The sequence below is a fragment of the Chaetodon trifascialis genome, chromosome 8 (assembly GCF_039877785.1).
Source record: "Chaetodon trifascialis isolate fChaTrf1 chromosome 8, fChaTrf1.hap1, whole genome shotgun sequence".
Taxonomy (NCBI): domain Eukaryota; kingdom Metazoa; phylum Chordata; class Actinopteri; order Chaetodontiformes; family Chaetodontidae; genus Chaetodon; species Chaetodon trifascialis.
The window spans coordinates 25,330,929-25,351,502 of NC_092063.1; the positions used below are offsets into that span (position 1 = coordinate 25,330,929).

General features: G+C 41.6%; 1 protein-coding gene across 1 annotated transcript; it reads left to right on the forward strand.

Moving 5' to 3' along the window:
* Positions 1–299: 299 nt before the first annotated feature.
* Positions 300–13,463, forward strand: stk35 (serine/threonine kinase 35). The gene is made up of 4 exons (XM_070969122.1): positions 300–1,035; positions 3,490–4,298; positions 12,677–13,230; positions 13,273–13,463. Exons 1-2 carry the CDS (start codon positions 492–494, stop codon positions 4,224–4,226), a joined length of 1,281 nt encoding a protein of 426 aa, XP_070825223.1. The 5' UTR covers positions 300–491; the 3' UTR covers positions 4,227–4,298; positions 12,677–13,230; positions 13,273–13,463.
* The last annotated feature ends 7,111 nt before the right edge of the window (positions 13,464–20,574 follow it).

The window sequence follows — 20,574 nt, forward strand, 5'->3', positions numbered from 1 at the left end:
CTCTCTCGTGTTCGTCCATGCTGCCACAGACCGACGCAGCATGGAAGGCGAAAGCCGCCCCGGTTGAGTCGTATTAGCGCAATAAAGCATTTCCATTTAGAACCTACAGTAATGCACCTTTGTTTGCAACTAAAGTGCTATTTCAACTTGAAAACTAATGTAGCACGCTTCCTGTAGTCTCCACCTCTTTGACCATAGCGGGATCAGCTCGAGCTCTGTCCAGTCTCAGCCAATCACCGTGTGGCGGAGCCGCAGAGTAAACCACGCCCTCTGCTCGCTGTACTTCGGGAGCTGGAACATTTTGTTTACTAGCGTTACAGCAGGACGTCCTGTGGCACTCCGCGAGCTTTCTCACTATTATCAGCAAAAAAGCTCCAAATTACTGACAGTCTGGCGTTTAATCTCTCCGAGCGACAACCGGATAGACGTTTGGACGTCAAACTATATTAGTTTCGCGTTAAAGTAATGAAATATAAACACGTCCCTCCTTCATGCTTACTTTCAACAAAAAAGTTATGGATATTTGCGACGGGAAGAAGAGGAGAAAGGTAAGCGGCGGTGTGCGGGGCTGCAGGCGCAGCGCGGCCGGGAAGATGAAGCGAGAGGCGGGCAAAGTCCTTCGCTCCCGCACGTTGGAGGACAACAATCACACGAAGTCTATGGAGGAGGACGAGGACGACGACTGCTTCTCCATTAGCTTCCTCCGAAATGACCGGCTGGAGCCCGCCGTGGTGGTTTCTCCTCGCTACAGCCTGCTGCGGGAGGTCGGCCGGGGAAGCTACGGGGTGGTGTATGAGGCGATAGCCCGGAAAACAGGGGCCAGGGTGGCAGTAAAGAGACTCCAATGCGATGCCCCAGAAAACGTAGAGTTGGCACTGGCCGAGTTCTGGGCCCTGACTAGCCTGGAAAACCGACACCAGAATGTGGTCCAGCTGGAGGAGTGTGTCCTGCAGAGGAACGGCCTGGCCCAGAAGATGAGCCACGGCAACAAGAGGTCCAGACAGTACCTGCGCCTGGTGGAGACGTCACTCAAAGGTATACAGGCTGCTGTACGGCTGCTCATGATGACACACTGCATGCATGAAGGAATCAAAGGGAGCTTCAAAAGTATCCTTAAAGGGTCCTTACATTAAGCACTAAATTATGCAGCGATTTCGCAAGCTTAAAGCTCCAAATCCAATCTTTGGGAGCCCGGCTGTCTCATCGTTTGATAAAAATCACTAGCTTCATCTACAGAATGGTTAGATTGGTTTTCAACATGCATCAAGTGTAATCAAAATTGTAGCCCTGGTTTACTAAATCACACTGAGCCATTTTTTTGTTTGATTGTTATTAAACAATAACAAAAAACTTGAAAATATAGTTTATAGTGATTATTATAGTTATAGTAATTTCTGTAATGCTTTTACAATTTATTTAATAGTATGGTTTGGATGGCATGCGTAGTTGCTGTATCTGTACTTCAACCAAATCATGAGGAAAATATGAGCCCTGAACGAAACACTGTCTGTATGGTGGATGGCTCATACACGGAAAAAGGATTTTGTGAATTGAAAGTAACAATGATTCCTTTTGCAGCCTTCATCTGTCAGTGATGTTGCTATATGTTACCTATACCAGGCACAGAGAGTACACTGTGTTTCCCTCAGCTCACAAGAGAACATAGTGTACTACTTGGCTGCATGTTAACCAATTGCTTGTTGACAGCAATTTCAGACACCAAACAGTGATGCGATAGTGTAATGTGGGATATTCAAATGAAATACTGCAGCTTTATCTTGTGATAGCCACATTTTTAATTACTTATGTTTGTGTTATTGTTGACATCACTCCAGTATGACCTACTTGTCACTTCCTTTGTTATTGCTCCGCCTGCCAAGTCAAACTAGGTGTTAGCTGTTTAGAATATCTTCCTGAAATTGAAATTTAGCGTTGAAATACCAATGCTGCCCTGTGCTGTTAAAAATCCAGGCTTGAATCAGTGTACAGTCTTTGTTCCTCAGTCTTGTCTTTTAATGGATGGCTGTTGAAATGAAATATCAATTTGAGCTTATATCTTCTGTTCAACCATCAAGTGATAATACAGGATATTTGTAGGATTTTGATAGCAAAGTAAAAAACTTTTTTTTTTTTTTTTCCCATTATATGCCCTTTAAGCATTTGACTTGGCCCACCTAATCAAGTATCTAAAGTGAAAAGGCAGGTAGTCACCTGCTGTGCAACAGCCCACAAAGTGATCGTCAGGGCAGGTCAGTGTGGGGAGCAATGCTGTTTGGATATTTTAAGCCTGTTTCAGTGCGACCATAAAGTTTCATTCCGTGCCTGAGAGCTGCAGGAAGAAACAGGAACAAGGAAGTGTTAACATTCATGCAATGAGTCTGATCAGGTGGTGGACTTTATGAAGTGAGTTGTGAGAAAAATCATCATTGCCTGTTAGAGCCCAATTGATAAATCAGCTCTGTTGATACAAGCTAATTACAGATACAGGTTGTTGGAAGTGGCATAAGCTGCATGTTTGCTGATAAGCTATAAGACATGTTTGTTGGTTAATTTTAACATATAAAAACAGTAAGCCATATCTCACTCACTACATATCTCAGTCACAGCTCTTTACTAACTGAATTTAAGGGATCCGTAAAACAAAACAAAACAAAAGTGTTTATTTAACAAAACAAATACCAGCCCATTCTTTAAATTCTCAAATATCATTATCAGCATTGGAATCAAAAATCCACTTTTGATCGAGCTTTAGTATCAATTATTTACAGTCCAACCATCAGGTTTTTAAGAGACACAAGAGGTGGGCCACCTCATCTGAAACAAAGACCAGGGCAAAAAGTGCAGAGGTGCCATGAGGCCATGTATTTATCTAGTGTGAACATGTTTTTGCCTTCATCTGCTAACTAAATTGATCACAAGATGAGACATGTCAGGATCCAGCTTGTTTACAACCTTAGCTGAACCCATTCCTGGGGGAGACCCTGACTGTCATGTCTTGGTCCACCTGCTGCCTTTGAAATTTACAATGAAGTCTGCAAAGGTCTGAGATTCGAAACCTCAAACGTGACACATTTTGAAATGCAAGTGATACAGATCAATCAACAAATGATGATACTATCTGTTGCATGGAATTACAAATCACTGATAATGGTGTCGCTTCTCCGGATGAAATCCTAAAGTCTTTAAATGGTTCCACACGTTCATAAGTATCTGCTTCTCCTGAAACCTGTGGATCATGTCTTCTTTTTTTTTTGGTTGCATTGGAATTAGAAAAATTCTAAGACATCCATAGCCTCAGAGTCTCATAGCTCAGTCAGAAAATACTTAGCATGCTTGTCTTGTGTATGAATCAGTATGGAGAGAAGGGTAGACTTGTCACAATCCGAGCATGGAGCACAATTGGTTTTGAGCTGACTAAATGTCACAGTTTGACTGCTGCTGTTTCACTAATCACGTCATATCTGTCCATCTTCAATCTGCATGCTGCAGGAGAGCGCATCCTGGGTTACCCAGAGGAGCCGTGTTACCTCTGGTTTGTCATGGAGTTTTGTGAGGGTGGGGACCTCAACCAGTACATCTTATCCCGCCGGCCTGACCCTCAGACCAACAGGAGCTTTATGCGGCAGTTGACAAGTGCTGTAGCTTTTCTGCACAAGAACAACATTGTTCATCGTGATCTGAAGCCAGACAACATTCTCATCTCACAGAAATCTGGTTCACCTGTTCTCAAAGTGGCTGACTTTGGCCTCAGTAAAGTTTGTGCTGGCCTAAGCTCCAAGAACAGTGAAGACCCCCCTGTAGCAGGCAAAAGAGGCAGCAACCAGAACAACATCATCAACATAAACAAGTTCTGGTTGTCGTCAGCTTGTGGCTCGGACTTCTACATGGCACCAGAGGTGTGGGAGGGTCACTACACAGCCAAGGCTGATATCTTTGCCCTTGGCATCATCATCTGGGCAATGATAGAACGCATCACTTTCATTGATGCAGAGTCCAAGCGTGAACTCCTGGGCACCTACGTACGCCAGGGCACAGAGATTGTACCTGTTGGGGAGGCACTGCTGGAGAACCCCAAGATGGTTCTCCACATTCCTCAGAAGGCCAGGAGCTCCATGTCTGAGGGGGTGAAGAAACTCCTTCAGGATATGCTTGCAGTCAACCCTCAGGACCGACCAGATGCCTTCCAGCTGGAGGTGCGGATGGACCAAGTCACGTGTGCTGCGTGACAGCCCCTCCTTCCCAAAACCTCTCCTTTTTTTAACCTAACCAGTCAAAGAAGAGGCCCCTTTCCTTCCCAGGTAAGCTCCACTTCCTTGTTAACTTATTCGTGTTACTTACTATCTTCCAACATTCAGGAATGTTCCCTTTCTGTTAGTTGTGTACAACCAAATAACTTGCAGCTAATTTCACAGATTTATCCATCTTTAACCAGAGAGGAGGAGCAGTCAGTGAAATGAACTGCTGTAGTGATTATTGGAATTAAATCCTCCCCACTAAGTGAAAGGGAGTACTGACCGTTGGTAACCCAGGGCTGAAAACAGGTAATCTTCCTTTCAGCTGACACCATTAGCCTCTCTAGTCCCGGTCACCGCCTGGAACATCCCTCCTTTATTAGCCATTAGTGGTATGAAGTCACTGGTTGTTATGGTTTACTGGTTTTTAGTTTTTCAAAAATGTTCTCTCACTGCTCTGCAGGGATGAATGAAAACAGAAGCCATTTTTATTACATTTGCAGGTGAGAAATTTCAGAAATAAAGCCAGATAAAACATGTCAAAACCAGTAAGATAGTGTCCAATTTATCCTTTAAGAAAACTACAAAGAAAAATATTTTTATCAATTGCATCTCTGTTGGGCCATGGGAACCAGAAGTGGCTGAGGAGACATCAGATGACATGTTGGCCTTGTCCCTTCACTCCAAATAGTTCCTAAGCCTTAATGCTGCTTCTGATTTCTGCCGAAGCTTCCCACGTCACTGTCAAGGAAACAGGATTAACAAAAGGGAAGGTATCTACTGTAGAGCACTGACGTCAAGACACAAAACTATTGATACAGTTGACAGGACTGACGTTCATAGAGTTGATCTGCAGTCACTGTCCTTGCAGGACGAAGATGAATCTTGCTTAAAGTGAATTAACAAATACAGAAGTGTAGTCAAAGTTGAAATTAGGTAACAGGAGGTGTGTTGATGGCTGTGGGGAAGGGTGTGGGGATGGAGAGGGCAGTGTAAGAGCACAGCTACAGTACGTGAGCAGGAGGGAGGGTGGCTTTTAGATTGGCACCAAGCAGGGTACAACCTTGGCCTCAGGGCAAACAGGCTAGCTTTAAATGAAAAACATAAAATCTGTGTGTGTGTGTGTGTGTGTGTGTGTGTGTGTGTGTGTGTGTGTGTGTGTGTGTGTGTGTGTGTGTGTGTGTGTGTGTGTGTGTGTGTGTGTGTGTGTGCCCGCATGCATGCATGCATGTGCGTGTGTTTGAGAGAGAGCAGGAAACCATGAGTTACTGGCACAGACATGAGGTTTATCTGGTTCATAGTCACACCTGCCTGTGAATTATGTCTTATGACTGAATTCAGACTTGCTTCAATCAAAGTACCGACTACTGTGCAAGTCCCGTCCTCCTTTGATATTTACGACCTTTTCACTGACAGCGAACTGGCTTATTTCCCACCAGAGGATATCCTGACCAGCCACTTTTCACAAGTGCGTCCCTACCTGCTGTTTGCTGTTTCATTGATTTGCATGTTTCCTAGTTGGATTTGCATGTTGACAGGAAGGGCAGTGCATTTAATGTCCACTCTGCTGCTCATGTGGTAATATTTGTCTCTGCCCAGCTGTTGGATCTTGAGGTGCTTTTTTTATTTTTATTTATTTATTTTGGACTAAGGAAATAGAAATGACTAGCACGTCTTTATTTGCATGGTATTTACTCCCAGGAACTCCTCTGACATGAATGGACAGTTTCAGCTGCAATGATTCAAACCACATTCCAAAATGCAGATGATGAAGCAGTATTATTATTTTTCAGTGGTAAGAATGAGATATTTTAGCACTTTGGATATGCCTGTTTGTTCACAAAACACAAAAAGCTCTCAGAGTTGGATGTTTGCTGGTTCAACACATATTACTTCCTATCTACTCTTATCATTACTTACTGCTTATGCATGCTCTGACTATGAGCATAATCACAGTATGGTGCATATATTATCAGTCTTAATCACATTATGATTGGATTATTACTGTGTATTTAAACATAGCCAGTTCTAGGCCACTGTTAATTTACAAAGGAAGTATTTTTTCCACTGAAAAGTACTTTTAAAGTCATACTACCATTTGAATTTTCATCACACTGCAGTGAAGGAAATATAAATCACACAGCTATTGTGCAGATTTTCCGTTTTTTGAAAAGAGGATATAACTGTATTGTCAACCTCTGTGGTACGCAACGTTAGACTGTATAGCCGATGGATGATTCAAGGCTTCCAGTTAGCTGTCAATATGTAAAATTACATGTACATACCAAAGGTAAAAGAAGATTCTACTACTTTGTACAGAAGGACATATTTCGGACACCCAAGCGGAAATCCGCTCCCATAGCAATCATGCACACTCAGTATTAAATAACCTCCTCTGCAGTAGTGACAGAGTAGGAAAGGTGTCCCTCTAAAATGGTAATTGTCTCAGTTTGCTATTTAGAGCGGAAACATCTTGTAGCACATCAATCAGCCGCTGAGTGGAAATTCACTGACCCGAACTGTCCGTCTGTTTGTTTGAACTTGAACCCTCCATTGGCCAGGACTAAGCTTGGAATTTGTTTAACAATTAGCTCTCAATCCTACAACTATTCTCTGTTAACCCCTTATTCTAAGCCCCTGTCCAGAGACCCTGCCCTGTCACCCTGTGATGTAACACCTAACGCCGTTGGACTCTGAAGGTGCCATTGCATGTTAGTCCAGAGATTGGTCTCTTTCTCTTGCGGCATGATGGGATAGCATGTTATGCAACAGACCCACTGGTTCAGTGGGAAAACCTGTCATCTGCTGGAGATGAGGATTAGTGGCTGTAAACACAGGCTTGGGGTGGGAGTGGGGGGGGTGGCAGGCAGTTGTTTTTGCTGCATGGGTGTATTTATGTCAGAAAATGGCAAATTGAGAGGACAGCTGATGACAGCACAGTGACAACACTCAGATCACTGATGAGATAGCACACATACAGATGAACAGAAGCCATCTCTAGTCTGATGGAACAGCATATGGGGCTGATACTGTTTCTTTGGGAATGTGTGGGATCTGGCTCAGCCAGGGATAGATATGTTTCACTTTGATTATTTTCATTATATATTCAAAAATGACTATGACTAAGTAATTAATCAGTAAGAGACAAATTGTTTCTAAATGGTGTCACTGTTTCTACATTTACCTCAAACATTTCTATACTGCAATTTGTTATTACTTTGGCTTACAAACAGACCAATACTGAATGATTAAATAAAACTAACCATTAAACCAAGCATATATATGAATTTCCTGAGCCTATGCAGACCAATGTCCATTGATCAGTATGAGCTACAGTAAGCCTGATCATTTTCAGTCCCATGTTTACTTTACTGCACTCCACCTTAAAGTATGTGTCATGAAAAGCTGCTGTTAGCAAGGCACTGCTTTTAAAAAGTTCCCATGTGGAACCATTTCCACTATTTATGGAAACTGAAAAATAAAAGAAGCTCAATCGCTAATGTACTATTTGCAGTTACAGTGTTTGATGAGCTTGTAATAACAATAACCTTGACAAATGATTCGATAAGGTCCCTTCTAAGTGGAATTTTAATTTTGCATTTTGATCTAAAATGGATTGGCTTTACTGTCTTTGATGCATTCGCAGTGCACACAGTGATGTGCCTTTATGTAAAAAAATATGAATATCATTCTGCACCGTGTTTAGACAGATATGGATGTTGAATGGCATGGATCAGGAGTGGGACATTTCAATAAAATATAAAATGTCTATTGTCAGCATCATATTATAACTGCCTATTTTGTGTGACACCCCCTCCATCTGTCTCACCCATCCACTATGTCCATCCCCCCTCTGTCCCTCTCCCCCTCTGCTGGACAATGAGATTGCTGCTCCAGGTTCAGGGCTTATGGAGGCTTGTGTCTGGAACATTTTGTCCTCTCGCTGCCTGCCAGCCATGTGCCACCTCTGTCTAAACCAGGCCAGAGCACTGTAAGCCGCGGCCATGCCCATGTGTATAGTCTTTACTTTGGGAATCCTTTTTGATTTTATTGACAGCATGAACAGGCTCTTTACAAGTTGAGGCATTTTCAGGGTGTTGTCCTCGAACTGCACGCATGAATGTCTCCATGTACACTGATAACTTCAAGCATGTTTTTCTCTCTGCCTGTGACCCATCCAAAGCAGCTTACATTTTAAAGAAAGACAGCGGGGTCTGAGAGAATGCTGATCTCGCTCCCCTAAAGGAAATTGAATTGTTTGGACCGCAGTTTGAAGGCAGGGTACTGTATGTTCTGTATTGGCTCCGTCAGTGGGGGGTATTATGGAAGGGCTGAGAAATGTGGAGGCGACCTTTATGAGATTTTGGGAGAGGGTGTGATGAGCGCATTTGCATTCTTATGCAACATGCTTGTAAAAGTGAGTTTGCAGTGGCAGAGAAGGTAGTAAATATTTCCTTGGGGCCTTTAGGGTTCAGAGCAAGAACTGCAAAAACGAGTTCCGACACAGCTGATTCTGGTGAACCTCTTTGTGTTTATTTAAATGTTGAAAATTACAGAGTAAGAGGAAAATTCAGCTCAAGCTAGTTCAGTAGTCTGACCCCTTCCTCTTTATTTTTCTGTCATTTGTCCATAAAAATCTACAATTTATACTGTCCAGGAAACCCTGTCATCCCACAGTACTAATGAATAACTCCTTTCCACTCCACTGTCCCCATTCATGGTGACTGTGTTGGATATAATGGAGTGTAAGCTCTTAACACCGTGTTAATCTCCTCACAGTCTGCGTACCATCTATTGCAGCTTCACAGCTCACTGCAGGTGCTGTTCGTGGTAATATTTTGGTCTTGGTGGATTCTCTGTGGTACTTCTGTGGGGGCACTGTTGTGTTGACAGTCCATATTGTTTGAATGGTTCTAACTAAAGCTTGTCAAGGTTCTTTTTGGCCTGTAAATAATAGATGTAAAGAGGCGTGGTGAGCATCTGTTGCTGACAGCAGAGATTGGTCTCCTCTTCCTGATGTTATTTTATGATTTTTGGATTTGCTCTGTATCTGCTATTATCAACTATGCACTCAACAATGTGGGCCATGGCATTTTCAGTTTGTCAGACTGCATAGAAGCTCTGGAGATAGGCATGTGGCGTTTTTTCAGGACTGGAGTTCCCTCTCAAGTATGTAGACAAATGAAGATTGGTTACAGAAGAACTTCAAGTAGACCTAGTTGAAGTTAATTAACTGATCAGTTGATCGACAGAAAATTAACAATTTTGATAGCTAACTATTTGAGTTATTCGTTAGCAAAAATCCTGAAACGTTTGGTTCCTGCGTCTTTTGGGTTTTGGACTGTTGGTTGTTTTCGGCTGACTGTTGGAAATGCTTTCTTAGTTTTGCATCAAGTGGAACTTAGAGGCACACACCTAAACTTGTATAATGAACAGTTTTCGTGAATGCCTGCCAAGTGGAATGTGTTGCTTTGCATGCCACACAGCCACAAAACCACCCCCAGCTTGTAAAATGCTTACACTCCCTCTCCAACTGGTTATCATAGAGCGCTACCACAGTGTCCCAGGCTCACAAGAAACCAGCCCCCACCACTTCCCCAAAGATACTGGTCCTTGCCGGTTTTTAACGAGGTAGTCTGCTTTTGGGTTATGCAACAAGAAATGGCTGGCAGGGTGGCTGAGGAGGCAGCAGGCCGCACTTTGTCTGGGATCTGCCGGGCTTTGACCTATGCCTTTTTTCCATCATTTTGCTTATTTATGTAGTTGTAATAACTCCAACAGAGCAGTAAGCAGAAAACTGATATCCTGACTTCAGCAAGGGTTTGACCAGAAGGGGGATTCAAATGTTTATGTGTTGTACCGCATTAGTTCAGCATTCAGACCACAGAACACAAACTCTAACTGATCGGACTGTATGTATACAGTTGCATGAAAACGTTTGGCAACCCTGCTCAAATTTTATATTATTGTGTATAGTTAAGTGAGTAGAAGATGGACTGATCTGAAAACATTTCAAGTTAAAGATGAAACATTCTCTTCAACATTTTAAGGACGAAAACAGGAGTGGATCACCATGCGAACGTTTAGCACCGCAAGAGATTTGAGCTGTCATAACTTTTACCAAGGTCTCAGACCTTAGTCAGCTTCTTAAGGCTACAGCTTGATTATGGTCATCATTTGGAAAGGACAAGTGATTCAAATTTCAGTGTTTTATAAATACTCAGACTCCTTGTCCCAAGAATCAGCAGCCATGGGCCCCTCTAAACAGCTGCCTAGAACTCTAGAAATTCCAATAATTGATTCCCACAAAGCAGGATAAGACTGTAAGAAGACAGCAAAGAGTTTTCAGGCCGCTCTTTCCCCAGTTTGTAATGTTATTAACAAACGACAGTTACTGGAAAACTGAGAAAACTTAGAGAGAGAACTTCTCATAGGATTGTTAGAAAGGCAGTTGTAATGTTCTACTATACAGCAGCACTTGCACAAATATGACCATCATTGAAGAATCATGATAAGAAACTCTTTCCTGCATCCTTACCACAAAATTCAGCATAATTTTAAGTTCATCATGCAAACGCTCCTGCAGAATACTGAGTTTTAGCATTTGTGTGTATTCAGTTCCAGGACCTTTCCAGGACCGACAGCCCTGATTCCAGAAAAAAGTTTGGTCGCTGTGTAAAGCACAATTGAAGCAGAATGTGATAATTTGTTTGTCCTTTTTGAGGAATACTCAACTGAAAACAGCACAAAGACAATATATTTAATGTTTGATCTCATCAGCTCCATTGATTTTTGTAAATATCTGCTTATTCTGAATTTGATGTTTCAAACAAGTTGGGACAGGAGCAGCTAAAGACTGGGAGAGTTGTGGAATGCTCCAGAAACACCTGTTTGGAACATTGCACAGGTAAACAGGTTGATTGTAACAGGTGATAGTATCATGATTGGGTATGAAAGGAGCATCCTGGAAAGACTCAGTTGTTCACAAGTGAGGATGGAGAGAGGTTCACCACTTTGTGAACACATGATTGTATGAAGGATATAACTACACGGGCTCAAGAACACTTTGTAAAACTGCTGTCGGTACAGTTTGTTTGCAAATGATTGCATCTGTTTTCAATTATGTTTTACACAGCATCCCAGCTTTTATGTAATTTTGGTTGTTATTCTGAAGAAATTCCAGATCATAAGGTTTGCTCTCTCTTGTTTAATACCAGGTTTTACTTTTATAGAAAGCATAGCCATAAACCAATAATTCTTTCAAAGGAAGGCTTCGACAGAGCTCCATCTTTGCTCAAAGCTTTGCTGATGGAAGTGTGCTGCTTTGTGTGTGTGTAATCTGCTGTCAGAGAGCTGCATAACTTATCCATGGTGGGGTGTATGCTGAGGTATGGGAGGCATGCTCATTAAACGTGTGCCTCAGTTCAGAGAGTTCAGGAAGTTCTTTCACAGGTACAACAGTCCTTCAGAGAGGACGCTCACAGCTGCTCCTATGAAAATGGGATAAAAAACAAAAATATGGCTGAGTGCTGAAGAATTAGAGCCATGCCACTGAGTTCAGGCAGACACTTCGAAGCACCGTGAACTCAGTTTTTAGTGTTATTATCGGTGGCCATTGTATGATAGTAAATGACAGGAAAACAGGGTTTATGTCAGAAATGTCTGGAATACTTCTGCTCAAAATGAACAGTGAAGATGAAATCGGCGACCAGTGGCCTCTGTTGACCCCTGGACCAGAAAACAGATCGATAGTGCCTGGCTTTTAGCATGTTAGGATACTTAATGGCCTGACAGCTCTGCAGTGACTTTCGAGTTGTCTGAGAAGAACCTATAAAATGATGAAAATTATGGACTGAACTCATTGTGGAGATGACTTCTGTGTTTTCTTAGGCAGTCTGAATTCAGCTTTCATTTGCTTTAGGGCACATTTGTTTTCCCAATAGGACATACTGTCAACAGCATACTGTATTGTTGTTGTCGTGAATATGTGTGGATTTAAAAGTGTTCTTCCTCAGCACTGACATAAGCACTTTCCATGTCTCCATTCAGCACGTCATCCCTTATTCACCATCTCTAACTTGCGTGCTCCCTGCTAAGCTGACCCACTTGTGTTCATACCATGTGCTACAAGGTTATGCAACCTATGAAAAGAGGAACAAACCACTGCTAGCCCAAGCTATGTCATGTCAGCTCCAGGGCTATTATTAGAACACAGCACTGAAGTAAAGCTGGACACAACTACCAACAGGAAATGCACTCAAGTGTCAGGTGGTGTTATTTTGCTGCAGGTAGATAGAGAAGCAATGCATATTTACACTGTAACTCAGGCAGTGAATCCATACTGCTACAAAAATCCAACCTAATTTGTGACAAAAAAGAAGTAAAAAAAAGTAGCTGTCTTCTTGTTGCTCCATGCTGACCTGTGTATACTTGTGTCTCTGCAGCTTTGTTTACTTCATGGAGGTGGACTCCTATGGAAAAAGGGACTCTGACGAACTGGACTGTGAAGAATCCACAATCATAATTTGAGCGGGAAGTAATGGATTGGCTGATGATTTCCAAACTCTGGGACTGGAACGGTATGCTAATCAGACCACAGTGCACTTCCAGCACCATCCAGTTACAATCACTGTCGCCATGGACAGAAGGGCATTTATTTGGTGGATCAGTGCCAGTGAGCTGACTGGATGTGACAACAAGGTTTATGACATCTGTTGTTTTCTAAGTGTTTATTTTGTTCCTGACAGCCCCAGTATAGGCCTGCTCTTTCTTAACATTTGTAATGTACTCGGCTGTGGCACAGGTTACTGTACTGGACTATACCAGTGTTCTGAGGTCAAAGCATGGGCTACTCATCATTCTCCTGATGATAGTATGTGACTAACTTTGACCGACATGCGACACTACCAGTTTTTTTTTCCATACCACCATACAACCTCGTGCCTTATGGATGATTCACAGAAGTGCGATTGGATCTTCAAATCAAATGATTTTGTAGGTCATAGTAAAAGCTCACACACCGAGATAGAAACTTCATGAGGTTGAATCCAGGTTTCTGTCTGCAGAAATGCGCAGTTGACCAATGAAATATTTTAAGCAATGTCCAGGGCTGCAATAATGCCAAGTGAGAATGAGATAATTTGGTGGCCCTTCCTTACTCAAAAGCTGAAGTGTGATCAGAATGCTTGAGGTGAAATTTACAAAACTCTAACTAAAATAAAAATAGTTATCCTAAAAACATGTACACCCGTGTGAAGAAGGTTTCCAAGAATATTTCACAAATCTGTGCCACACTCCGAAGGCAGAGGCAGAACAAATGTGAAAGTTATCTGTTTTTATGCTGTTTTGAAGGCGTAATGTAGAATTTACACCTTAGAAGAAGCAGGCCTGCATTGACTCTATACAGTACTGTGCATTTGTAACCAAAGAATATCCAGCAGGGTATTCCCTAGATTTATTGGGCATTAGTTACTGTGACATTCACATAGCGCCTGTTAGACAAATTGCGCACGTCTGTTTAGCATCACTGCAAAGCTTAGCATTAACATATTTGTTAAATTAATGTATGCCCAAGAAACAATCATGATCAATTGGTGGGTTTTCTTAACTTTTTACTGAATGTTTTTTTACATTGAGGTTGAGTGTGGCATTTTTTAAATTGAAATAAAACTTTGAAAACACTTCAAAATATCAAGTCAATGGATAATTTAGGATTATCTCTCATAAAGAGATACTGACTCCTGTTCTGTACTCTACCTTTTGAATTTTAAGGTTTCTGATTGGTGTGATATGAATGATGTTTAATGGGTCTTCAGGAACAGCCTGACACCTAAGCAGTACTGAGCTCTCTGTGACTGTGTATTTCATTTGGTCCTTTTTCCTTGTTCAAAGGAGATTTAAAGGTTTGCCATCAGGAAATAGTGCCCAAAAGCAGCCATGGGATACCTACCCTAACTGTCTCTTCCTTCCTTCCTTCCTTCCTCCCTTCCTTCCTTCCTTCCTTCCTTCCTTCCTTCCTTCCTTCCTTCACCCTCTTTATTGAAGATTGAAGTGCTTCACTCTGTTTGCAGTGGCACATAATGCTGGGTAAAACACATTCACACTGCAGTTGGTTGTAGTCTACTATCTGTGTTTTGAGAAAATCATGGCTAGTATGAGCTGTGATTCAAAAGTTGTCACTACCTGGGGATAAATAAAAATATTAAGCCATAAGCCACATGACTGATCTATAGGGGAGATGGTACTTGAAGCAACAAGGATTTCCAAGAAGATCCAAAGAACAAAAAAAGCAAACAGAGGAGTTAAGCATACAGTGGTGAGCTCAAAAAAGGTGTATTATAAAGATGTTTGTATGTTCCAGACCAAAACCTCCTTTTGGTTTCATAGCACTCTGTTGCATTTGGGCACAGTTAGCGACTCAGATATAGTAGTAGCTTTGCAGTGTGAACCTACCTCATTCTCAGCACTCTTAAACATCTTATCTACCTTGACAGTCTAGTTTGTGATGCGAGTGGCACTGCTTGAGTGATAGATTTTTACCTCAGTCTCTTCGATCCTGAACCAACCTCTAATTGATTCCTATGTGAGTTTTTTGCTTTGAAGCAAGTAATACATAGCTTTTCCCTTTAGAATGACAACTTCTGGTAACACCTGCTACACTCTCCCTTAACACCCAGCCTACAGCCTTCGTATTCAACAACTACAGCTCCCATAAGGTTATGTTAGTGTCTAAAGGTGTATATGTCTGAAGGCCTCAGTTTGTTTTAATGTGTACAAGGGATACTACAAAAATGCTGTATTGCTTTCCATTACATTATATTTATTTAACTATTGCTTTAGTTAGAGATCATTTCAGCATCATCATCATCATCATTGCACATAGTTTGTCCTGGATGTAGGATGAGCCTGAGCCATTCACAGCATGCAAGTACCGATGTCTGTAATTTTTAAAGGCAAGATTGGTTGAGTGTCATCTGCACATCGGTGGTAGCAAAAGGAATGTGAGTGATAACAAGTGACTGGGTGTAAAGAGAAAAGAGGAGGAGACCCAAAACAGAACCCTGAGGGACCCCAGAGACTGCAAGGTTCAGGGAAAGTCAGACTGTCTGTTTTGGAAAGTTAGAAAAATTGTTACAGGCACTATGAGTGCTTCCAAAGTTAATGAATTGCCACAAGCATATTTTGATGAGTGAATTTGATGAAAATGCTTCCTTTTGAATTTTTCAAGTTGATCCAAAAAAGTAGCCCTTCTCCTGAAGGTGGATGAATATTGTGGAGTTCTATGAACTCACAAAGATGGCAGGAGTGATTACGATTAAAACAAAATGAAAATGAGCTTATTTGTGTTTGTTGAATGTGCCTTGCTCCTCGCAGGAGCTGTAGTTGTTAAACACTAATGGAACTGTTGCTGTTGTTAAAACATGAAGGTGTTCAATTTTGTGATGACACTTTAAGTTTTTGCTTTTTCCCAAAGGACTAGTGTAGCACATACGAAGTCTGTTATTTATCCTTTGGGATGATGAATCTCTGACCTGTTCAGCAGTGTTCAATATACATGTTTCTTTTAGTGTTATACCAAACGTGGTTGAAAGACTGTATGTGGCATTGCTGTGGTTGATAGTGATAAACTGACTGAGGATCCTTACAACTAAATCACCAATACTAAAACTTGTTCACTTGCCCTGCTGTCACTGTATTTTTCTATTCAGCTCTTTTCAGACTAGTAATGATTCCACTTGAAAACACTTTACACTATGCAAAATGTTTCACTGCCTCACCGTAAACATCGTGCAGAGCCACACCATTCTCAGTTGTGTAATATCTTGAATTTTTATCTTTTAGTGCATATTTCCAGTGTGTACAGAAATGTATGTTTCAGATGTTATGTAAAATAAGCTGACAGGAGCCATTAGATGTTTGAGAAAGCATCATGTTTTTTGCTGTAAATATGTTTGACAACTTTTCTTGGAATAAATGATCAAAACTATGACTGTCTGGATTAAAAGATGTGTGTGTGTGTGTGTGTGTGTGTGTGTGTGTGTGTGTGTGTGTGTGTGTGTGTGTGTGTGTGTGTGTGTGTGTGCGCACGCAATCTGCAAACCAGTGCTTTTTAAATAGCACTTGAAATATGGTGTCCAAGCAGTTTAGAGTAGTTTTGTGATCATCTCTTACCCTGGAACTCAAATTCTATGTCGCTGTATACATGAAAATGTGGATATAAAGCTCAACTACTTGTTTGATGGACATTTGGCTAAACAGGCATTAAGGAAATTTATCAGTGGTAATAATGGACTCTAAATATTTGCATTGTGTAGCCACTGTACTGCTCGTTTAAACACAGCAAAACGACTGGTCGGTTTGTTTTACCACGTCTATGTCCCACCACTGTCTCTTTAGGCACAGACACCAAATGGAAGAAGCTGTTTCCCACAGTTGTTACTAATCCCCTGGATCCTCACGGGATTATCCCACAGATTTTGTTTTATCAGTCTAGAAACACTAGACAGGCTCCAATCTCTGATCAGACAACACCCTGTACAGTTATTGGTTAGTGGTATCATTTCAGGATTCTACTAAATACCCATGTTGCATTCAAAGAGTACAGAGACTATAGCACAGTAGAAACGTCTACATTGTGTTTTGTTGTAATGACCGAAGTCACAGACCTGTAAACATCTCAGTCAAGCTCTAAAAATGACACTGACAAATATAACCCATGCTTTACATGTGACAAGAAGAGTTTTACCCTGACCATACTGGCACTTTACACTGGCTGATATTTTACTCTTAGCAGCAATACCGTCCTGTTTTTAGAATGATTCAACAGAGTAACTGATTAGAATGTATATCCAAGAAGACAGTGTGATCACATCAGCATTACATCTGTTCAAGGAACAATCTACACACGATTCATGAACCATGGTTTTGCCAAAATTGCTGAGCATACTCACCTGAAAGCATGTGAGCCGATGACATTAATCACATTATGATTTTCATCATTATATTGTGGCCTGTGATGGTTGTCTGTTCTGATTTCTTTTTAATATCATTCATCTCCATTTTATGATGAATGTATGTCTGGATTGCATGTATGTGATTGTCTGCTGTCTGGAATGTCTTCAGGAAGAGCAGCAGCTGAAGTGGCAGCAGATAATAAGGATAATGCATAAAGAATAACAGAGGGCAGTGATCCTATTGGCTGAGGGAAAGTGGAATACCCCCTGCCATAATAAGTAAGGATGGAATTGTAAACAACTCCACAGGAGACCAGCGCTGCCATCTCACAGGCCTGCTCAGAAACAAAGCCCTGCCCTGTGCGGCAGCTGAGCAGCACATTCTGATTAGCCTGCTGGATTAACTGGAATGTGTAGATTAATAATGGGCTGGGACCAGTGAAACCACAGTGCTACTTCCTACAATATAGACACACAATGGCTCACACACATACACAGCAGACAACAATATGTCAGTGTTCTGTGTGCTTGATGCTCAGCTGGGTACACAGTGTACTGAAGAGTTTAGGAGCAGGGAGGGGGGAGGGGGAGGGGGGAGGGGGATTTTACAAGACACTGCTGAATCAGGGAAGATGGAAACAGCTGTGACACGAGCACCAAGCAGCCAATAGGACAGCACGAATCCTCAATTACCAGACAAGACAGTCAAGGACCAGACTTGAAAAATCAAGAAACAAGTCTATTATTTATGTGTGCATATGAGAGGGTGGTGTTACATTTATTATTTATTGATTTATTATAGAAATGCTGCCAGAAAAAAATCAGATAGAAAATGTGTTATTATTAGTAGTATGATAATTATTATTATTATATATGATACAGTTGTATAATAAGAACACATTTTATTTTTTTATGTATATGTGTGTGTGTGTGTGTGTGTGTGTGTGTGTGTATATATATATATATATATATATATATATATATATAGAGAGAGAGAGAGAGAGAGAGAGAGAGAGAGAGAGAGAGAGGGTCTCGGGTTCAATTCCCACCTGGGGCGCGTCTTGCACCATGCCTTCAGTGCCTGCTGCTCAAGGAAAGGGGCTTTTTTGTGTGGAGTTTGCATGTTGTCCCTGGGGTATCCTGCATAAAAAACCCCACTGAAAACATGCAAGAAGATCACCACCTGACCAACTGGGTCCCCGGGCGCCACTGTCGGCTTGCAGCCCACCGCTCCTGGTCCGCCGCGGAGGAAGGACTACCAGGATGGGTCAAACGCGGAGGAATTAACTTCACATAAGCATGATGTGTGCATGTCTGCATGTGGTTGTGTGGAGTGATTAATAAAGTATGTCTCTTCTCGTCTCTTCTCTTTTTCTCATGTGTCCTCCATGACAACTGAGCAAACTCAATCCACTGATGAAAGCCAGGAGATGTGGCTAAAAGCCCTGGAAGGATTCCACTGAATGGACCTTTATTTAAGGTTTTTCTGTTTTCTAGATTTCCAGCAGCTCACTCTAATTAAAAAATACAGACTTGGTTGACGGCATTGAATGTATGAAATGGAGTTCTACGGGAGCTATTGTTCAATATTAAAATGCTGCATTTGTGAAATTTCTCAGTAATTCTGTACTAAGAGTTTGTAATTCATTTAATTTGCTCACATTTTGTCATTCACAAATTCCTTAAATTAAATGCAGGGGATTTTATATAGTAAAACATGTCTGTGAACAAGCTGTGTGACACGAAAAAGTTACTTTACTGGAGAATTTTTTAAACGGTATATCTTTGAGTTCAATAAAATAATTAGAATAAGAAATTCAATTAGAATGAAATATTACATGTAAAGTCCAAACAGGAGTATACCTGAGTTCTCACACATCCATGCTATAACGAATCAAAGTCAAAACAGGCCAAAGCTAATTCCACTTTCCCGTCTCACAATACAAAATGATTATTCACTCTCTTTTTTTACGTGACGTGTGCTCTCTCAGTAGCCACAGTGGACTGTAAACTTATGGAAGCAGTGGAGTAAATTCCCTGCAGTCAAATCTGAGACATGTAAGTGCACATGTGCTGCAGCCTGAGGATATGTTGGTAGGATTTTCAGGCCTGCTGCCAGAGAACAACGTGTTCCTGAACATGTAGATCAGGAGGGAGGAGCACTACATATACAGAGAGCGTATTAAAGGGATCATATGTGTTCATCTGGTGGTAGTATACACCCCCTGTCCTCACTCCCTGAGGTGTGTTAATGTGCTGTATAGACTGAGGTCAGGAACCCCACCAACGACACACATATTCACCAGCTTACATAATCAAACACATGCGTCAGTTGACTAGCCTCATACTGTAGTACTGCTGGGTCCAAACCCACATTCAGTTTTGTTTGGTTTTTTTTTTCTTTCTTGATATGGATTCTTGCCCTGCGAGAGGCTGGCGACCTGTCCAGGGTGTACCCCGCCTCTCGCCCGTTGACAGCTGGGATAGGCTCCAGCCCCCCCACAACCCTGAAAGGGATAGGCGATATAGAAAATGGATGGATGGGTATGGATTCTTTAGAAGTTGTATTACTCGGACAACAACGTTATAGAATATCAGCTAACAAGACTTTCTAATAAAACAACTACTTAGCCCATGCCCTCTAGAACAGCACATAAAAGTGTTTTCTGATCTGAGGCCCCAGTAATCAGCATCATTTGTCTGTTGCTTCCTGTTACTACTTACTGTTGGGAAACAATGATGTGACAGTGCTATGACTAAGGCTTGGTCAGGTTCAGTGATAAATTTCTGTGGGACTCATTTGATCCATCATCAACATAAAGATAATGATTAGTGCAGCTTGTGGTACAGAAAGCTGCTGTTCTATATTTACAATGCCATATGGTTAAAAGTAGGGCTGTCAGTTTAACGTGTTAATTAGATTAATTAATTACGCTGCAAATTAACGCGCTATAAAAATTAACACAATTAATCATGAGTGGCAAGTCAATGCGCAAGCATTTTAAATTTGGCCCTTTGAGTGACCCGTAGGCTGCAGTGGCAGGTCGCATCCTACCTGCGCCACTAGTCAAAAGCAGGGTGACAACAGACATGGATGCGACACCGGAGAGCGAGGCAAGTCTACTTGGACCTTTGAACGGCAAGTTTATTTATAAAAAGAACAAAGACGGGACTATTAACAAGAACGCAGTGATTTGTACCTTGTGTAAAAAAGAATTTTCCTATCACCGTAGCAGCTCCAGCCTGAATTATCATTTAAACGCTAAACATGTAGTTGCTGCTAGTGCCGCTAGTGCTACCGTGAGCTCACTCCGCCAACCCACACTTGCTGAGTTAGGAAAACGAATGAGCAAAGCCACGACAGAAAAACTGACAAACTCAATCGCAAA